The sequence below is a fragment of the Erinaceus europaeus genome, chromosome 2 (assembly GCF_950295315.1).
Source record: "Erinaceus europaeus chromosome 2, mEriEur2.1, whole genome shotgun sequence".
Classification (NCBI taxonomy): domain Eukaryota; kingdom Metazoa; phylum Chordata; class Mammalia; order Eulipotyphla; family Erinaceidae; genus Erinaceus; species Erinaceus europaeus.
The window spans coordinates 133,616,706-133,632,417 of NC_080163.1; the positions used below are offsets into that span (position 1 = coordinate 133,616,706).

General features: G+C 45.7%; 1 protein-coding gene across 2 annotated transcripts in view; it reads right to left on the reverse strand.

Moving 5' to 3' along the window:
* Positions 1 to 12,692, reverse strand: part of VAC14 (VAC14 component of PIKFYVE complex) — a 126,040-nt gene extending 113,348 nt beyond the window's left edge. For both annotated transcript variants that reach the window (XM_007526659.3, XM_016189807.2), the window contains exon 1: positions 12,286 to 12,692. In XM_007526659.3, the coding sequence (XP_007526721.2) occupies positions 12,286 to 12,389 (104 nt within the window). In that variant the 5' untranslated portion in view covers positions 12,390 to 12,692. The remainder of the gene's footprint in view (positions 1 to 12,285) is intronic.
* Between the last annotated feature and the right edge of the window lie 3,020 nt (positions 12,693 to 15,712).

The following is a 15,712-nucleotide window of genomic DNA, read 5'->3' on the forward strand; positions in this document are numbered from 1 at the left end:
AGTTTATAAATCGTTGTTCCTGAATAAAGAAATACAGCTTCCCGGCCGTGTCTGGTCGTCTCTGTTACCCGCCCGTGAAGCTAGCCCAGCCTGCTGAAGCTCCGAATTTTAACAACACTCCCCTTCTCTCTGTCCTGTCAAATAAAGTAGAAAGAAAAAAAAATGGCCACCAGGAGCCAAGGATTCATATTGGTAGCACCGAGCCCCAGTGACAATCTTGGTAGCAATAAAAGAGAGAGGGAGAATAAATAACACTTGGGATTTTTGTGCAAACCAAAGAAAAAAGTCTGGTGAAAGGGACAGAGAAAGAGCACATGCCTTCTTGACTGTGAGGCTCTGTGTTCAAATCTCAGTAACAACATGGATGGCACCAGTGAAGTTCACAGATGGCAGAGTAGAGGAAGAGGCAGAGGAATAAAGAAAGGAAAAGAAATCTGGTGAGAAGAGTGCAAGGTGAGAGGGCAGCAAGGTATGTACAAGCAGTGTAGGGTGAAGAGGGAGCAGGTGTGGCTTCCTGGGGGAGGGCAGTAAGCATTTGAGAAAGGCAGAAGTATTCACTCTCCAACTGTCAAGGACAAGGACACTTCAGATGAGGCTGGGACAAGGCTGGGAGGGAAGCACAGAGGTTTCTGCTCTGGCAGAGGTGACAGACATAAAAGGAGAGGTGGGTGACACTGTGGGAGAAGCTGTCCCCTTCATATGGTTCAGGTACCTAAATGGCAAGGGAACTGGCTCTTAATGTTGGTGGCGGTGAACAGCGTAAGGGATGGAGCTGCCTGCAGTGGGGGCAGTGTGGACATGTATGGTGGTCAGGGAGATCTACTGACTGCAAAGTCTTAGAGATCCTGGGGGAGGGTTGAGGGTAGGCAGTCAGGTACCAGGCTTGGTGACAGCAAGGGGATCCTTGTGTTTGGCACCCTGTGACTTTATAGGCCCAGCAGCATCTCTCTCTTGTGTTCTAATACCAGCCAGAAGGTCACCCCTCACACACACACTTCAAATCCTAGCAGTTCTCAAAGAGGAACTCCATGTGCCACTAAAAAATGATGGCAGCTGGGGGCTGGGCAGTAGCACAGCAGGTTAAGTGCCCATGGAGCAAAGCACAAGGACTGCCATCGGGATCCTGGTTTGAGCCCCTGGCTCCCCACCTGCAGGGGAGTCGCTTCACAAGCAGTGAAGCAGGTCTGCAGGTGTCTATCTTTCTCTCTGTTCTATCCAACAACAACAATAGCAATAACATTAATAATAACTACAACAATGATAAACAACAAAGGCAACAAAAGGGAAAAAAATAGCCTCTAAGAGCAGTGGATTCGCCCCAGAATCTCTGGAGGGAAAACAAAAACAAAAACAAAACAAAACAATGGCAGCTTAAGACCTGAGACTCCAGAATCCCAAGTGTTTGCTGTCTGCAACCTTATACTTTGGGCTTCAATATTCTTCTTTAACTTTTTATTTACTGATATGAGAGAGAGAGAGAGAGAAAGAGAGAGAGAGAGAGAGAGAGAGAGAAAGAGAAAGAGAGAGAGAGAGAGAGAGAAAGCCAGAGAATCCTTCTGGTACACATGATGCTGGGGATGAAACTTGGGACCTCACACTTCACAGTCCCGTGCACTACTCATTATGTCGCCTCCCTAGAAGCTAGTCTTTATGGCCAGGAAAACAAGACAATCACTGAACAACCAGTGATTCCCTCTAAAGGGGAAAATGTGAGACCTCATCAGCCTGAGAGCACTGGGCCTCAAAAGGAAGAGTCTGCGTGCAAATCAAGCCCACACTCCATGCCTGGTGCTGGGGACAGGGTCACTGAAACTGGGCCAGGCTGCCTGTCCTCTTTAGTCTTCCTGCCTAGTTGCCAGGCCTAATGTTCCACCCCAGCGAGATCTGCCCTCTGACCAGACCCCAAAGTCCTCGACACCTTCGCCTATCTCTGTGGCTCTTTGATAATGTCCCTGAGGCAAACCAGGGCCCAGTCTCTCTGCATCTCAGGTGCCAGCTCTTTCAGAGTCTAGGGCTCAGCAGACAGGGAGTGTGGACTCTGCTGGGGAAGCCCTGTGCTGCACACCAGCAACAGGGGGTGGTTGGCTAGTCCTAACCTACCCTGGGGGGCTAATCAGTATCAGATTTGGATGTTCCTGAGTCCCTGGTGTTACAATAATCCAAGCTAGTAGGATAGTGGGCACCTCTAGTGTGGCCCGAAAACGCACAAGAAGGGTCAGGACACCAGAGTCATGATTGGTATGGTGGACAGGGGTTGGGGGGGGGGGGAAGGGGATACAGGTGTCTGGAGTTAGCCTGAAATAGAAGGAGTGCTCAACCCCCTCTCCAGGTATCCCCAAATAACCCATTAGCAGGACCTGGCCTCTCTGCTTCACAGATGATGTACAGAGAGAGAGAAAAGCCACTACAAAGGGAGTGGAGTTAAATTGGGATCCCCAGTTCCAGGCCACCTCTCTTCTAAAGCTCTCTGTGATGTGCAGAGTCACAGGTGGGGGAGTCTGAAACTACACTTATTTTGAAGCTAATATCTGGCCCAGAAACTCTCATGATCACAAATCTCCAGGACCTTCACTGATGGAAAGGTCAGGCCTTCCTGGTTCTATGCTGCAGAAGGGAATCTGCTTCTGACATGGGGCTTCCTAAAGAACGTGCAGGAAAGCCCTGGCTGAAGAAGTCTCCATCCTCACCTTGTCAGAGGTGTCACTGGGAGGCAAAACCCCATCCTCATCACAGCACAAGTCCCCAAGCTGGCAGATTCCAGGCTCCCCACACCACCAAGTGCTATACTTGGTGCAGGACTACCCGGGCCTGAAAGGAGAAGCCCAGAGTAGAAAGCAACTGGAATCATCACTAGCCACAGAAGAGCCTGGGGTCACTGTCTCACCACCATGGCCCACTGCTGATGCCCCTTGGCCTCTGTGACACAGCATGGTGGCAGTCACAGGCTGTGGGTGGGTGAGCTGGCCACTTTCTAAGCACATGAGTAATGCTAAGTATGCCAGGGGCTCAGAAAAACCTCCTTTGGCAGGTGTTATTATTGCCTCATCTGCCAGGCCTAAAAGTCTCATGGAAGACAAGTCCCTTTGCCAAGGTCACAGCCTATCTGAGCACCTGACAACTCCAACTGCAGTCCTCCTCCAGCTCCTCCCGTCCAATTTAAGCCACAAAGTGAGCACGCCCAGTTGCGCACACCGAGGCCTCATGAGAACCTGAGAACCGCAGCTTTCCCTACACGGCTCCCTTGCTGCTCAGGGTCCAGATACACAGGGAGCACATGTGAGGCTGGCACTGGAGAAGGGAAGCTCTAAAGCTGCTCTTCTACTGTGCAGGCAGGAAGGTAATAGTCATATGCTGAACATTTATTTACTAGGTGACGGTTTTAGTGCTTTGCATGCGTTATCCAATTAAGTCTTAGAAAAAAGCACAGACCTAGGTACTACTGTACTCATTTTACAGAAGGAAACCGTGGCTCAGAGACAGCAAGAAACACATGCAAGATCACACAATTTATGGACGGCAGGTAAAGAAATCAAACCTAGGCTCTTCTGAACTCTTACCAAGTTATATTAGCCCCCTCTTCCATTGTCATAGCTGCTATCTGCCAAGTGCCAGACATCTGACATCTATTATTTCATTTAACCATAAACCCAGCACAGCCGGGGATTTCTGAAAGTTCAGAGGCCTCAGTCCCTGCATGCATATTCCTAAACCTTCAGATTAGGCATCCTTATCCTTAAGAGCTCCTCATTACAGGGACTGCCCTTTGTTTTCAGAGAATCAAATGAGCTAATGGAAGGGCTGCATTCTGCACGTGCTCACACAGCAGCCTCAGTGCAAAGTGAGAATCAGAGATGCCAGCTGTGATCCCAGATCCTCTAACCTGGGGGGCGGGGGACAGGGATGACTTTGCTTTTGCCAAGGGCCATCTGGATATTTATAAAATCATTTATGAACCATGCAAAACCACCAACTGAAAAACACTTAATGTTGCTATGAAAAAAGTTCCTAGAGTTATTGAATTTCAAGTCCCACTTGAAGTGTGCGGCCCATGGGCTGGACATCTCCACCCCTGCTGTACATCAGTGCTGATGGAGGAGCTGCCCTGCACCTGGCTCCAAGCAAGAAGTGAGAAGACAGACAAACAGAAGAGAGCTGAGCATCACTTCACCATCCATGGAGCCCCCACTGGTGTTATCTACAGTGCTCCTATGTGGTGGTGGGCTCAAACCCAGGAACTTATGCACAGGAAAGTGGGCAAAGTGTATGCTCTACATGTTATCTCTTGGCCCTTCAATATATATACATAATCTTGGAAGTGTGGAATCTGCATATCTTTAAGATGTCTATATCTTAAAGATGAAATATCTGAGGCGCAGATTAAACTAGAGGTCACAAACTCAAGTGCTTACAGGGACCAGTAGGAGAGATAAAAAAAGAAGGTCCAGGGCAGTAAGACACGTTATAGGGGATTTGTTAACATAACAAATTGAGGAGCCATACCAGGTCCCCAGGTGAGGGAAAGGTGGAAGGAGGCCAATGCCCCATATGCCCTTAGATCAGCTCTACAGAGCTATTATCTTCCAGTTCCCTAAGATAAGCAGACGTTTACACCCATGATCCAAACCAAACAGGTCTATGGGCAGGACACAGCCCAGGCTACCACGCTATGTGCAAGTGGATTAAGCGATTTGCTTAGGGTCCCACTGCTAATAAAAAGCAGAGCAAGCTTAGATCCTGACTCCAAAAAGTGCTTTCTCCACCTCAGTGATATGGACAGTGTCTCTTCACAAAGTGGAGAGCTCCAAAGAACCAATCCGAACACAACAGTTGAACGTTTACCTGATCACAGAAACTGTGGGTCACAACTCTTGCAGCCAAGTCCCTGACCCCCAACCCCCAAAAAGACAGTCACATTATTCAGGAGTTCTAATCCCACGAGCCCCCCATTGTCGGGCAGCCCCCCTGCTCTGCTCCATCGCTGATACTATGGTCTATTTACATAATCATTGTTTTGCCTGAGACCCACCCTGCCTGCAGGGCATTAATTAATCCCACTGGTTAGAACCTTCGCAACAGTTGCTATGGAAGCTTTCTAACTTCGAGCTCTTTTCTCCACCCCCTCTCCTAGCCATTTCCTTTTCCCACTTGCCACTTCTGGTTAAAGATATATATAAAGGCACTGTCTCTGGTCAATAAAGGCACTGCATTGCACTCCCACTCTACCACGAGTTCCTGGTCTCTCTCCCATGTCGCTGAGTAAGCAGCAGCCCAGGTTGGCTCCGGTCGAGTTCTCTCCAACCCAGAGAGCACGTGCCCAGGAAGAAACACATGCTAGCCCGACACTCCATACCCAAAGGGTTTCAGTGTTCTCAAGGTGTGTGGCTGGGACACCTACATATATCTGCTGGCTTTGGAAACCCACAAGTTCAGGAGCATTGGAGACTTGGCACTGACTGAGCCCATTGCTGGTTACCATGATGGGTGGTGTGCTCCCAGCACACAGAAACATAGGAGGCTTTGGCACCCCTAGAACAGTGAGCACCCACCACATGTATTTTCTGTCTCTATATTTGCCCTGTCTCTCAGAGTGCCCCTACCTAGATTCCCCAGAGGAGAGCCTGGAGTCTTATTAACCTTTTCATCAGGACCAATCAGTAATGACTGCCTCTGAAATCTGCAACAACCCTGCTAAACTCTGGTCAAGTGCCTTAGCCTACAGGATAGTGTAGAACTCTGTGTGGGTTTATTGGAGCAAAGGCACAAATACTCCCAGGCTGTACATAACGAGAGTACAAGTTTACCCACCAGAGCCTGGTTAACTTAAAACAGCCTGGTCTAGAGATCTCAGAATCCAGAGTTCCTTTAGTTAAACCAAGCAATCACCTCACCTTTTGTAGTGTCTGAGAGGTCCCCTCCTTTTAGGAGTTTCAATTCCTCATCAGAACAGTAGGATAATGTGTTACTGAGCAGGGGATTCTTGAGAACTAACTTTGGTAGTGAAAACAACCATGGAGATGCTCAAACATGTAATTTCTTTTACTAAATATGCCCTCCCCCTCCATTTTTTCTTTCCTTTTTTAGCAGGGAAAGTCGTTTAGTGTTGTGGATAAGTCCTCTGAATTAAATTAGCCAGACTTTAATTGAAGATCTAGTTGTTGGAGGAAAAAGACTTTGGAAACCCAGGAAGAATACTCAGCTCCAAGGAGTCTCCATTTTCTCAACTATGAAATGGGTAGCACCATCTGGCTCAGAGGGCAGCTAAACAAAAGGAGTGAACGGACCATCAAAGAGGACAGTCTCTATCTTCCTCCTGTGACACTGGATAGACAAGTGATCACATCTTTTTTAAAAAAGATTTTATTTATTTATTAATTAATGAGAAAGATAGGAAAGAGAGAAAGAACCAGACAGCTCTCTGGTACATGTGCTGCTGGGGATTGAACTTGGGACCTCACGCTTTGAGAATCCATGCTTTATCCACTGCGCCACCTCCTGGACTACTGATCATGTTTTCTTTAATGCATCTATTTCTTTCTCTCTTTCTTTCTTTCTTTCTTTCTTTCTTTCTTTCTTTCTTTCTTTTCTTTTCTTTTCTTTTCTTTTCTTTTCTTTTCTTTTCTTTTCTTTTTACCAGAACATTGTTCAGTTCTGGCTTATGGTGGTGTAGGGGATTGAACCTGCGACGTTGGAGTCTCACGCATGAGAGTCTGTTTGCATAACCATTATGCTATCTACCCTCCACATAATGCATCTATTTCTTTCTTTGTGATCACTTTTAAAAAATGAATCTCTATGAACTGAATTGTGTTATACCCCAAGACCTAAACCCAGCCATTCTCTATTTGAAGATAGTGCCTACAGTGAAAAGAAATGAAGGTTATGACCAGAAACAATCAAATACTTAGAGGAAAACATTGGTAAAACACTTTCCCACATACACCTCAAGGACATCTTTGATGAATCAAACCCAATTGCAAGGAAGACCAAAGCAGAAACAAACCAATGGGACTACATCAAATTGAAAAGCTTCTGCACATCCAAAGAAACTATTAAACAAACAGAGAGACCCCTCACAGAATGGGAGAAGATCTTCACATGCCAGACATCAGACAAGAAACTAATCACCAAAATATATAAAGAGCTCAGCAAACTTAGCCGCAAAAAAGCAAATGACCCCATCCAAAAATGGGCAGAGGAAATGAACAAAACATTCACCACAGAGGAGATCCAAAAGGCTAACAAACATATGAAAAACTGCTCTAGGTCACTGATTATCAGAGAAATGCAAATCAAGACAACACTAAGATACCACCTCACTCCTGTAAGAATGGCATACATCAAAAAGGACAGCAGCAACAAATGCTGGAGAGGATGTGGGGACAGAGGAACCCTTTTACATTGCTGGTGGGAATGTAAATTGGTACAGCCTCTGTGGAGAGCAGTCTGGAAAACTCTCAGAAGGCTAGACATGGACCTTCCATATGACCCAATAATTCCTCTCCTGGGGTTATACCCCAAGGACTCCATAACACCCAACCAAAAAGAGGTGTGTACTCCTATGTTCATAGCAGCACAATTCATAATAGCTAAAACCTGGAAGCAACCCAGGTGCCCAACACCAGATGAGTGGCTGAGAAAGCTGTGGTATATATACACAATGGAATACTATGCAGCTATCAAGAACAATGAACCCACCTTCTCTGACCCATCTTGGACAGAGCTAGAAAAATTATGTTAAGTGAACTAAGTCAGAAAGATAAAGATGAGTATGGGATGATCCCACTCATCAACAGAAGCTGACTAAGAAGATCTGAAAGGGAAACTAAAAGCAGGACCTGATCAAATTGTAAGTAGGGCACCAAAGTAAAAACCCAGTGGTGAGGGGTAGGCATGTAGCTTCCTGGGCCAGTGGGGGGTGGGAGTGGGCGGGAGGGATGGGTCACAGTCCTTTGGTGGTGGGAATGGTGTTTATGTACACTCCTAGCAAAATGTAGACATATAAATCAGTAGCCAATTAATATGAGAGGGGGAAATCAATTGTATGTCTCAAAGTTTCTCAAAAGACAAACTGAATCTTTTTAATATATAGGCTATGTATTTGATATGCGGACTCTCTCAAAAGCCTAGGCCAAGTAGATTAGAAGCTTCCAATAGCACAGCTATATACAAGATACTGGGTACTGTCCAGCAAACCATAACAAAGGGACTTTTCAAAGTTAACCCAATTAACAAATAATGTGATGATAATATTAACTATTGATTGTCTTTTTGAACCCTAAGACAGCAGGAACCTCACATCTTCACTATAGAGCCCCTACTTCCCCCAGTCCTGGAACCCTTGGATAGGGCCCACTTTCCCGTATGCATCTCCCAATCCAAACCAAATAACATTGCATCTGCCGATCACAACCTAACCAAAGCAACGATTGCTACCTCAACATGCTTCACCTCAGAATGTATCCAGAGACTTCACGTGTGGAATGACAACCCTTCAGCTTCATTACTCGGGTGAGACCTTTCCTTTAATAGTACACTCTAATTTCATCTCAGGTAGTTCACTTTCTAACAAAGTCCCATAACCTAGATATACACCAGTTTCTGTGAGAGAGAGCTTATGTGCACACGTATCCATAAACTACTGCAAAATATATACCTGAAAGCAGGACTACACTAGAGTTTGCAGTGAGTACCTCCCTAACACTTCCTCTCCACTATTCCAAGCTTGGGATCCATGATTGCTCAACAAATTGTTTGGCTTCGTATGTTAACTCTCTTTTCAATCACCAGGTTCCAGATGCCACCAGGATGCTGGCTAGGCTTCCCTGGATTGAAGACCCCACCAATGTGTCCTGGAGTTCAGCTTCCCCAGAGTCACACCCTACTAGGGAAAGAGAGAGGCAGACTGGGGGTATGGACCGACCAGTCAACGCCCATGTTCAGCGGGGAAGCAATTACAGAAGCCAGACCTTCTACCTTCTGCAACCCTCAACGACCCTGGGTCCATGCTCCCAGAGGGATAGAGAATGGGAAAGCTACCATGGGAGGGGGTGGGTTATGGGGATTGGGTGTTGGGAATTGTGTGGAGTTGTACCCCTCCTACCTTATGCTTTTGTTCACTAATCCTTTCTTAAATAAAAAATTAAAAAAAAAAAAACTAAAAAAAAAAAAAAGAAATGAAGGTTAGATGAGATCATAAAGGTGTGGTCTTGATCTGAAAGAAATACCAGAAATTTTCCTAGTGAAGCACATAGATAAGCGGTTCTGTCCCTGTGCAACAGTCTGGGTACTCCTCATTTCAAATTTGGCTGAAGAAGTCTAGAAACTGGCTGCAAGATCTTCCAGACCAGTGTTTCTCAAACTTTCAAGTGCATAGAAATTACACAGCCAGCATGTTAAATGTGGGTTCAGACCTACACATCTGGTGTGGGAGGCGGTCTAACATGTTCCCAAAGGATCTTATTTCTGTTGTTCTATGGGCCACACTGGAGTAACAGAGTTCACAGACTGTGATGCTTTTCCACACAAAATGGTGATTTCCTCACAAAATGGTGATAGAAACAAATTCTCACATGCTGCCAAACACAGTGCTAAATGTTGAGGATAAATAAAACAGGACTTCTGCTTTTTTTTTTTTTTTTTGTCATTACTGGGACTCCACTGTTCCATGTCAACTTTTTTTCCCCCTTCCAGATAGAGAGACAAAGGTAGAGAGACAGAGAAAGATACGCCATTACTGAAGCTCCCCTCAGTACAGTGGGGGCCAGGCTCAAATGTGGATCATGCACATGACAAAGTAAGTATACTAACCAAGTTAACTATCTTGCCAGCCCAGGGCCTCTGCTCTTAATGTGTTCATAGTCCAGTTTAAGTCCTAAGTATTTCTTCAAATTCCATAAATCAAAGATAATGCTGAAAGCAAAATGAATCCCAGTAGAGACAAAACTATCACAGAACAGTCTGCAGAGTGACAGCACTTACACAGGTTGTGCTGGAAGCAACAATGACTAAATGAATAACTCTATTCTGGAATTCAACAGATGACTCAGGCTATGATAAAATCAGATATTCCTGAAGCAGGGTGGGTTATGAAAAAAAATGGGTGTCAATGTAGTATTAAAGCTAATGAGACCCATGGGCATAAAGTCACACCAATATATCATCTATCTTTGGGTCAAGTAGCTGGTGATATACCTTAAGACTTGTTTACAGGGGGTCAGGCGGCAGCGCAGCGGGTTAAGTGCACGTGGCGCAAAGCGCAAGGACTGGCGTAAGGACCCCGGTTCGAACCCCCGGCTCCCCACCTGCAGGGGAGTCACAAGAGGTGAAGCAGGTCTGCAGGTGTCTTTCTCTCCCTCTCTCTGTCTTCCCCTCCTCTCTCCATTCTCTCTGTCCTATGCAACAACGAATGACATCAACAACAACAATAATAATCACAACAAGGCTACAACAAGGGCAACAAAAGGGGGAAAATGGCCTCCAGGAGCAGTGGACTCATGGTGCAGGCAGAGTCCCAGCAATAACCCTGGAGGCAAAAAAAAAAAAAAGACTTGTTTATCTTATCAAGAACCAGGGGACAAGAAGCAGTGTTAAGTCAGCAGTCAAGAAAGCTTTGCTGAATGAATGAGAAGAAGCAGGGTAGTTTGGGACACAATGAATGTTAGAGTGGAATGGGAGGGTCATCTTAGCAAAATTCAAACCTGTCAGTTTAAGAGGGAACTAAAACCCAAAGCAGTTAGGTCATAGATTCTCAACTGGGAAATATATCTGGTAGTATCTGAAGGCATTTTTGGTTGTTCCAACTGATGGAGTGCTACTGGCATTGAGTGGATAGAGACCAGGGCTTTTGCTGAAAACTTAAAAGGGCACTGGACAAACCACCACAACCAAAATTAGATCTCGAAAGTGTCAAGAGTGCTGAAGTTAAGAAGCACTGTATCAAGGAAGATGCCCAAGGTCAAAGAATCAGTGCTGTTAAAGAATTAGAGCTGTGCAAATGCATCTACAGTCACTGAAATGTTTTCTAGTCTGCACTGACCAATAGGAAAGTCAACAGCTACATGTGGTTACTGAGATGTGAGTAGTATGACTAGTGCTGAATTTAAATTTTTATTTATTCTTCTATTGTTTATTGCCACCAGGGTTACTGCTGGGGTTTGGTACTGGCACTACAAATCCACCCCTCCTGGTGGCCATTTTTTCCTTTTTGTCCATTTTATTTGATGTGACAGAGAGGAGTGATATGGAGGAAGAAAGATATCTACACACCTGCCTTATCAGTGGGGGTTCAAACCTTGGCCCTTGCATATGGTGATACGTACACTTAAGTGGTGTGCCACTGCCGGGCCCCTATTCTTAATACTTTGAATAGCTGTGCATCTACCCTATGGGCCAGGGAAGAACATTACATACTTTCTGATTCCCAGACTGGTCTTTTTCCAGTTTCACTACTTGCTTTTTTTGAAGCTTTTTTTCACTACTAAAATTTGACTGAGATAAAAACCAAGTTTATAAAAAGGTACACCCCCATCCACACTCCCAAAGAAACCTGACAACCTCATAATAAAATATTCCCAATTAAACACCTTGTTTTGTACATTGGGAAATAAAGCAAAATGTTAGATCATAAATGCACATACATGTAGTAAGACTGCAGAAGTACGAAAAGGCTCAACTATTCCTACTTCTGCTTGCAAGGCTGGGTGAAATATCGGTGATAAAACTGTCAACCCATCTGGACCTTGAGATCTTGAGGTTTTGACTCATTTTTCCACTTGGCCATCTAAAGGTCTTTTTTCACTTCCCAGAAAGTCAGGGGAAAGAAGGCAGGTCAATAATACAGCAGTGCCCACGCTTCCCACCTCTCTATTACAGTGGGCACATATCTGCTGGTTTTGAAGGAGACCGCAAAGAGCAAGCACCCTGTGCCAAACACTGTGCTAAGCGCTGCAATAGACATTACGTGCTTCGTTCTCACTGCAAACCTAAGCACCACACATACATTATGCGGCTTCACTTTCACGGCGTCTCTGGGATACCAGGGGGTTTAAAGAACTTAGCTCAAGTCACCCAGTGAAGAGCAAAGCTGGGACTGTTAGATGTGATTCCAAATCTCCTGCCCTTATGCGCTGCGCTAAGGGCCTGCAACCTGCGAGAACCACGCGGGCTGCGCGCCTGTGAGAAGCTTCCTCGCTCGACCTCAGATCCCGGGAAGGGCCGCGCGCTGCCAGGGCGGGTCCCGGGCGGGTCCCACGCGGCTCCCCGCTCCCGGCACCAGCGGCTGCTTACTTCTCGATCTCCAGCGCGGCCACCTTCCGCTTTTCGTACAGCTTGTCGTTGAGGGCGCGCACGATGTTAGGCGTCAGCGGCGCAAAGTCTTTCTCGGGGTTCATGATGGCAGTTCGTGGGGGGACGATCCCCGGAGCCCTGAGACCCCTCAGCCCACGGCTGCCCGGTTATTGCCGGAGCCGGGGGAGTCTGCGGCTCGGCGCTGCCTACGGCTCCGGCTCATTGACCACGCCGTCCCGGGCTCGCCTGTCTCGCTCCGCCGCCGCGCGCCGCCTCACGAGCCGAGACTGGACCCCCACTCCGCACACCTGCCCCGGGGCTGTCGAACGGTTCACGCCGCTCACTCCCGCTCCATCCCCGCCGGACTCAAGGGGCGGCGGCCATGTTACTCCAATCACGTGACTCCACCGCGTCTTCCGCCTTCCGCTGTGAGGCCCCGCCCCTATCAAACCACGCCCCCGCACGGTGGTCCTGGACAGGTTGGCCACGCCCCTTGATCTTGGGCTTGGCCCCGCCTCCTCCCTCCCACCTTCCTTGTGCTCAGACACTGAGGCTGGTGGCCTTTTGGGTTATGTATTTCACGTGCTCAACTGCCCACAAGTTTGGCACGAGGTGAGCTTCTGTAGATGTCTGTGGGATCTATGCCACTCTCAGCATACTTTATTCAAAACTTACTGACTCTTTTAGTTCATTTACCTCTTAGGCACCAGTAATGCATAAATTGGTGTTTCCCAGATTTTCCTCATACCCTAGCCACTTGTACATAATTTAGTCTTTTTCTCAAATCAACTCACTTATAAACATCTTAAATGTCTACTATAGCCTTGCTTGTACCCTAAAACCATGACTTTGAGTAGATCATTCATAGACAGTAGATTAGACAGTAGATCTTAGACAGTAGATCATTCGTAGACAGTAAAACTTTCAATTAAAGAAGTGTTAACCTGTCTGCCAACTAAAATCTCAGGTACCTTTATTGTCAGCCCACTCCCCACCCCCCACCACCGCCCACATCAAGATAGGATCCAGGATGTGTTTGCCTAGCTAGTTTATTACCTTGTTGGGCAGGGTTGCAGCCACAGAAACCCCAAACAGATGGATTCACTGTAAAGCAATTTCTCCAAGTGCTTTGAGAGTCACACTATTTTATGGAACAGAAATAGAAGCTATTTGGTAGAAAATTTAAAAGCACTTTATGAATGCCATGCAGCTAAAGATGTAGTAACAAGGAGATGCACTTTATCCTATACTTCTGCAGATGGAAGGGATTTGGGAGAAGGGCTAGGCCACAGTGGAACCCAAGGAGTATTAAGCATGGTGGTGATTTTTCTCTAATTTGTGAAGACTATGCACAAATCAGATCTTGAAACTAGAGTGTTATCCTCAACCCAGAGATCAGGATCTCTGAGACACAAGAAGTCAAGGACTCTTGTAGGTGGAATTCTAAGATGGCCATGTCTTTGAGTACATATCTTGTATAATCTCCCTTTGCGTGTGAACAAAACTAGTAAATATACTGGACTATCACTCTACCAATCATGCTATACAGTAGAGATTTCATAGATGTAATTAAGGTCTTTAATTAGTTGGCATTGAATTAATAAAATGGAAGATATATCCTGGGTGGGTCTGACCTAAACAGGTGAGGCCCTAAAAGAGATTGGAAGAGATATGAGGTGACAGAGATGTTATTGGGTTATGTGACTGTGATCTAAAGTTACTGACAGCAGTCACCTCTCATCAGTTGCCAAGGAAATGAAGATGTCAGTTACTTAGTTGCAAGGAAATGAATTTTGTCAACACACTGATTGCCAGTGATTGAAAGTCAATTTTTTTTTTCTCCAGGGTTATTGCTGGGCTCGGTGCCTGCACCATGAATCCACCACTCCCGGAGGCCATTTTTCCCCTCTTTTGTTGCCCTTGTTGTAGCCTCGTTGTGGTCATTATTATTGCCATTGTTGATGTTGCTCGTTGTTGGATAGGACAGAGAGAAATGGAGAGTGGAGGGGAAGACAGAGAGGGGGAGAGAAAGATAGACACCTGCAGACCTGCTTCACCGCCTGTGAAGCGACTCCCCTGCAGGTGGGGAGCGGGGGGGCTCCAACTGGGATCCTTATGCCGGTTCTTGCGCTTTGCCACATGCGCTTAACCCACTGCACCACCGCCCGACCCCCTGAAAGTCAATCTTTTCCTAGTTGAATTTCTACATAAGGATGCAATTGACTGGCATCTGTCTTTCAATCTTTGTATTCCTGAGTCAAGAACCCAGTTTAAACCACTCTGTACTACCGACCCATGGAAACTCTTAAGGTTGAAAATTTGTGGGTTTTTAAAAAATACATATTTATTTTACTTTAATAAGATAGATAGATAGATAGATAGATAGATAGGCATACCAAAGCACTGCTTAGAGCTAGCTTACAGAGGTGCTGGTGATTGAACCTAGGACTTCAGAGCCTTAGGCATGAAAATCTTTTTCATAATTATTATGCTATCTCACCAGGTCTAATTGTGTTACTCTAAGTGTCTAGTTTTATGATAATTTGTCTAAGTACAGGGACTAATAAAAAACTCAGTAACTCATATGGAATTGTGTCTAGAAAAATATGTGAAAGGGGGCCAGGCAGTAATGCACTGCATTAAGTGCACATAGTATGAAGTGCAAGGATCCCAGTTTGAGCCCCTGGCTCCCCACCTGCAGGGGGTTGCTTCACAAGTGGTGAAGCAGGTCTGCAGGTGTCTTTCTCTCCCCCTCTCTATCTTTCCCTCCCCTCTCAATTTCTCAGAAGCAGTGGATTCACTGAGCTCCAGCGATAACCCTGAAGGCAAAAAAAAAAAAAAAAAAGGAAAGAAAAAATGTGAAAACTGTGCTTTCCTCTACTGGTGGGGTTTTCACCATTTAAAAAAGTTGCCAATGAAATTCAATAAATGCAGATGTATACACCAACAATATGAAAACTAGCCCCCAATACAAACTCATCTCCAGAGATGTACTGCTGTATTGCTTAGTATTTTGTTCCTTTTAATCTGACACCAAGTAGCACTGATAAGGCAGTTCCAAATGTCTTATAAAGTTTTCATCTTTAGAATTTTGATAACAGTTGATGTAAAACAATGAAGAATATTAAATCACTAGGAATAATTTGGATCTATTTCCGCCATGTGTGTTCATTTACACTGGACCCATATCTTAAAAAAAAAAAAATTCATCTTCTTTTACTGTTTGGCTTGGCTTTTTCTTTTTTTTTTTTTTTCTTTTTTTTAATTTTAATTTATTTATTGTATAGAGACAGTCAGAAATCGAGCGGAAGGGAGAGACAGAGAGGCAAAGAGACAGAAAGACACCTGCAACCCAGCTTACCACTCGCAAAGCTTTCCCCCTGCAGGTGGGGACTGGGGGCTTGAACCTGGGCCCTTGTGCATTGCA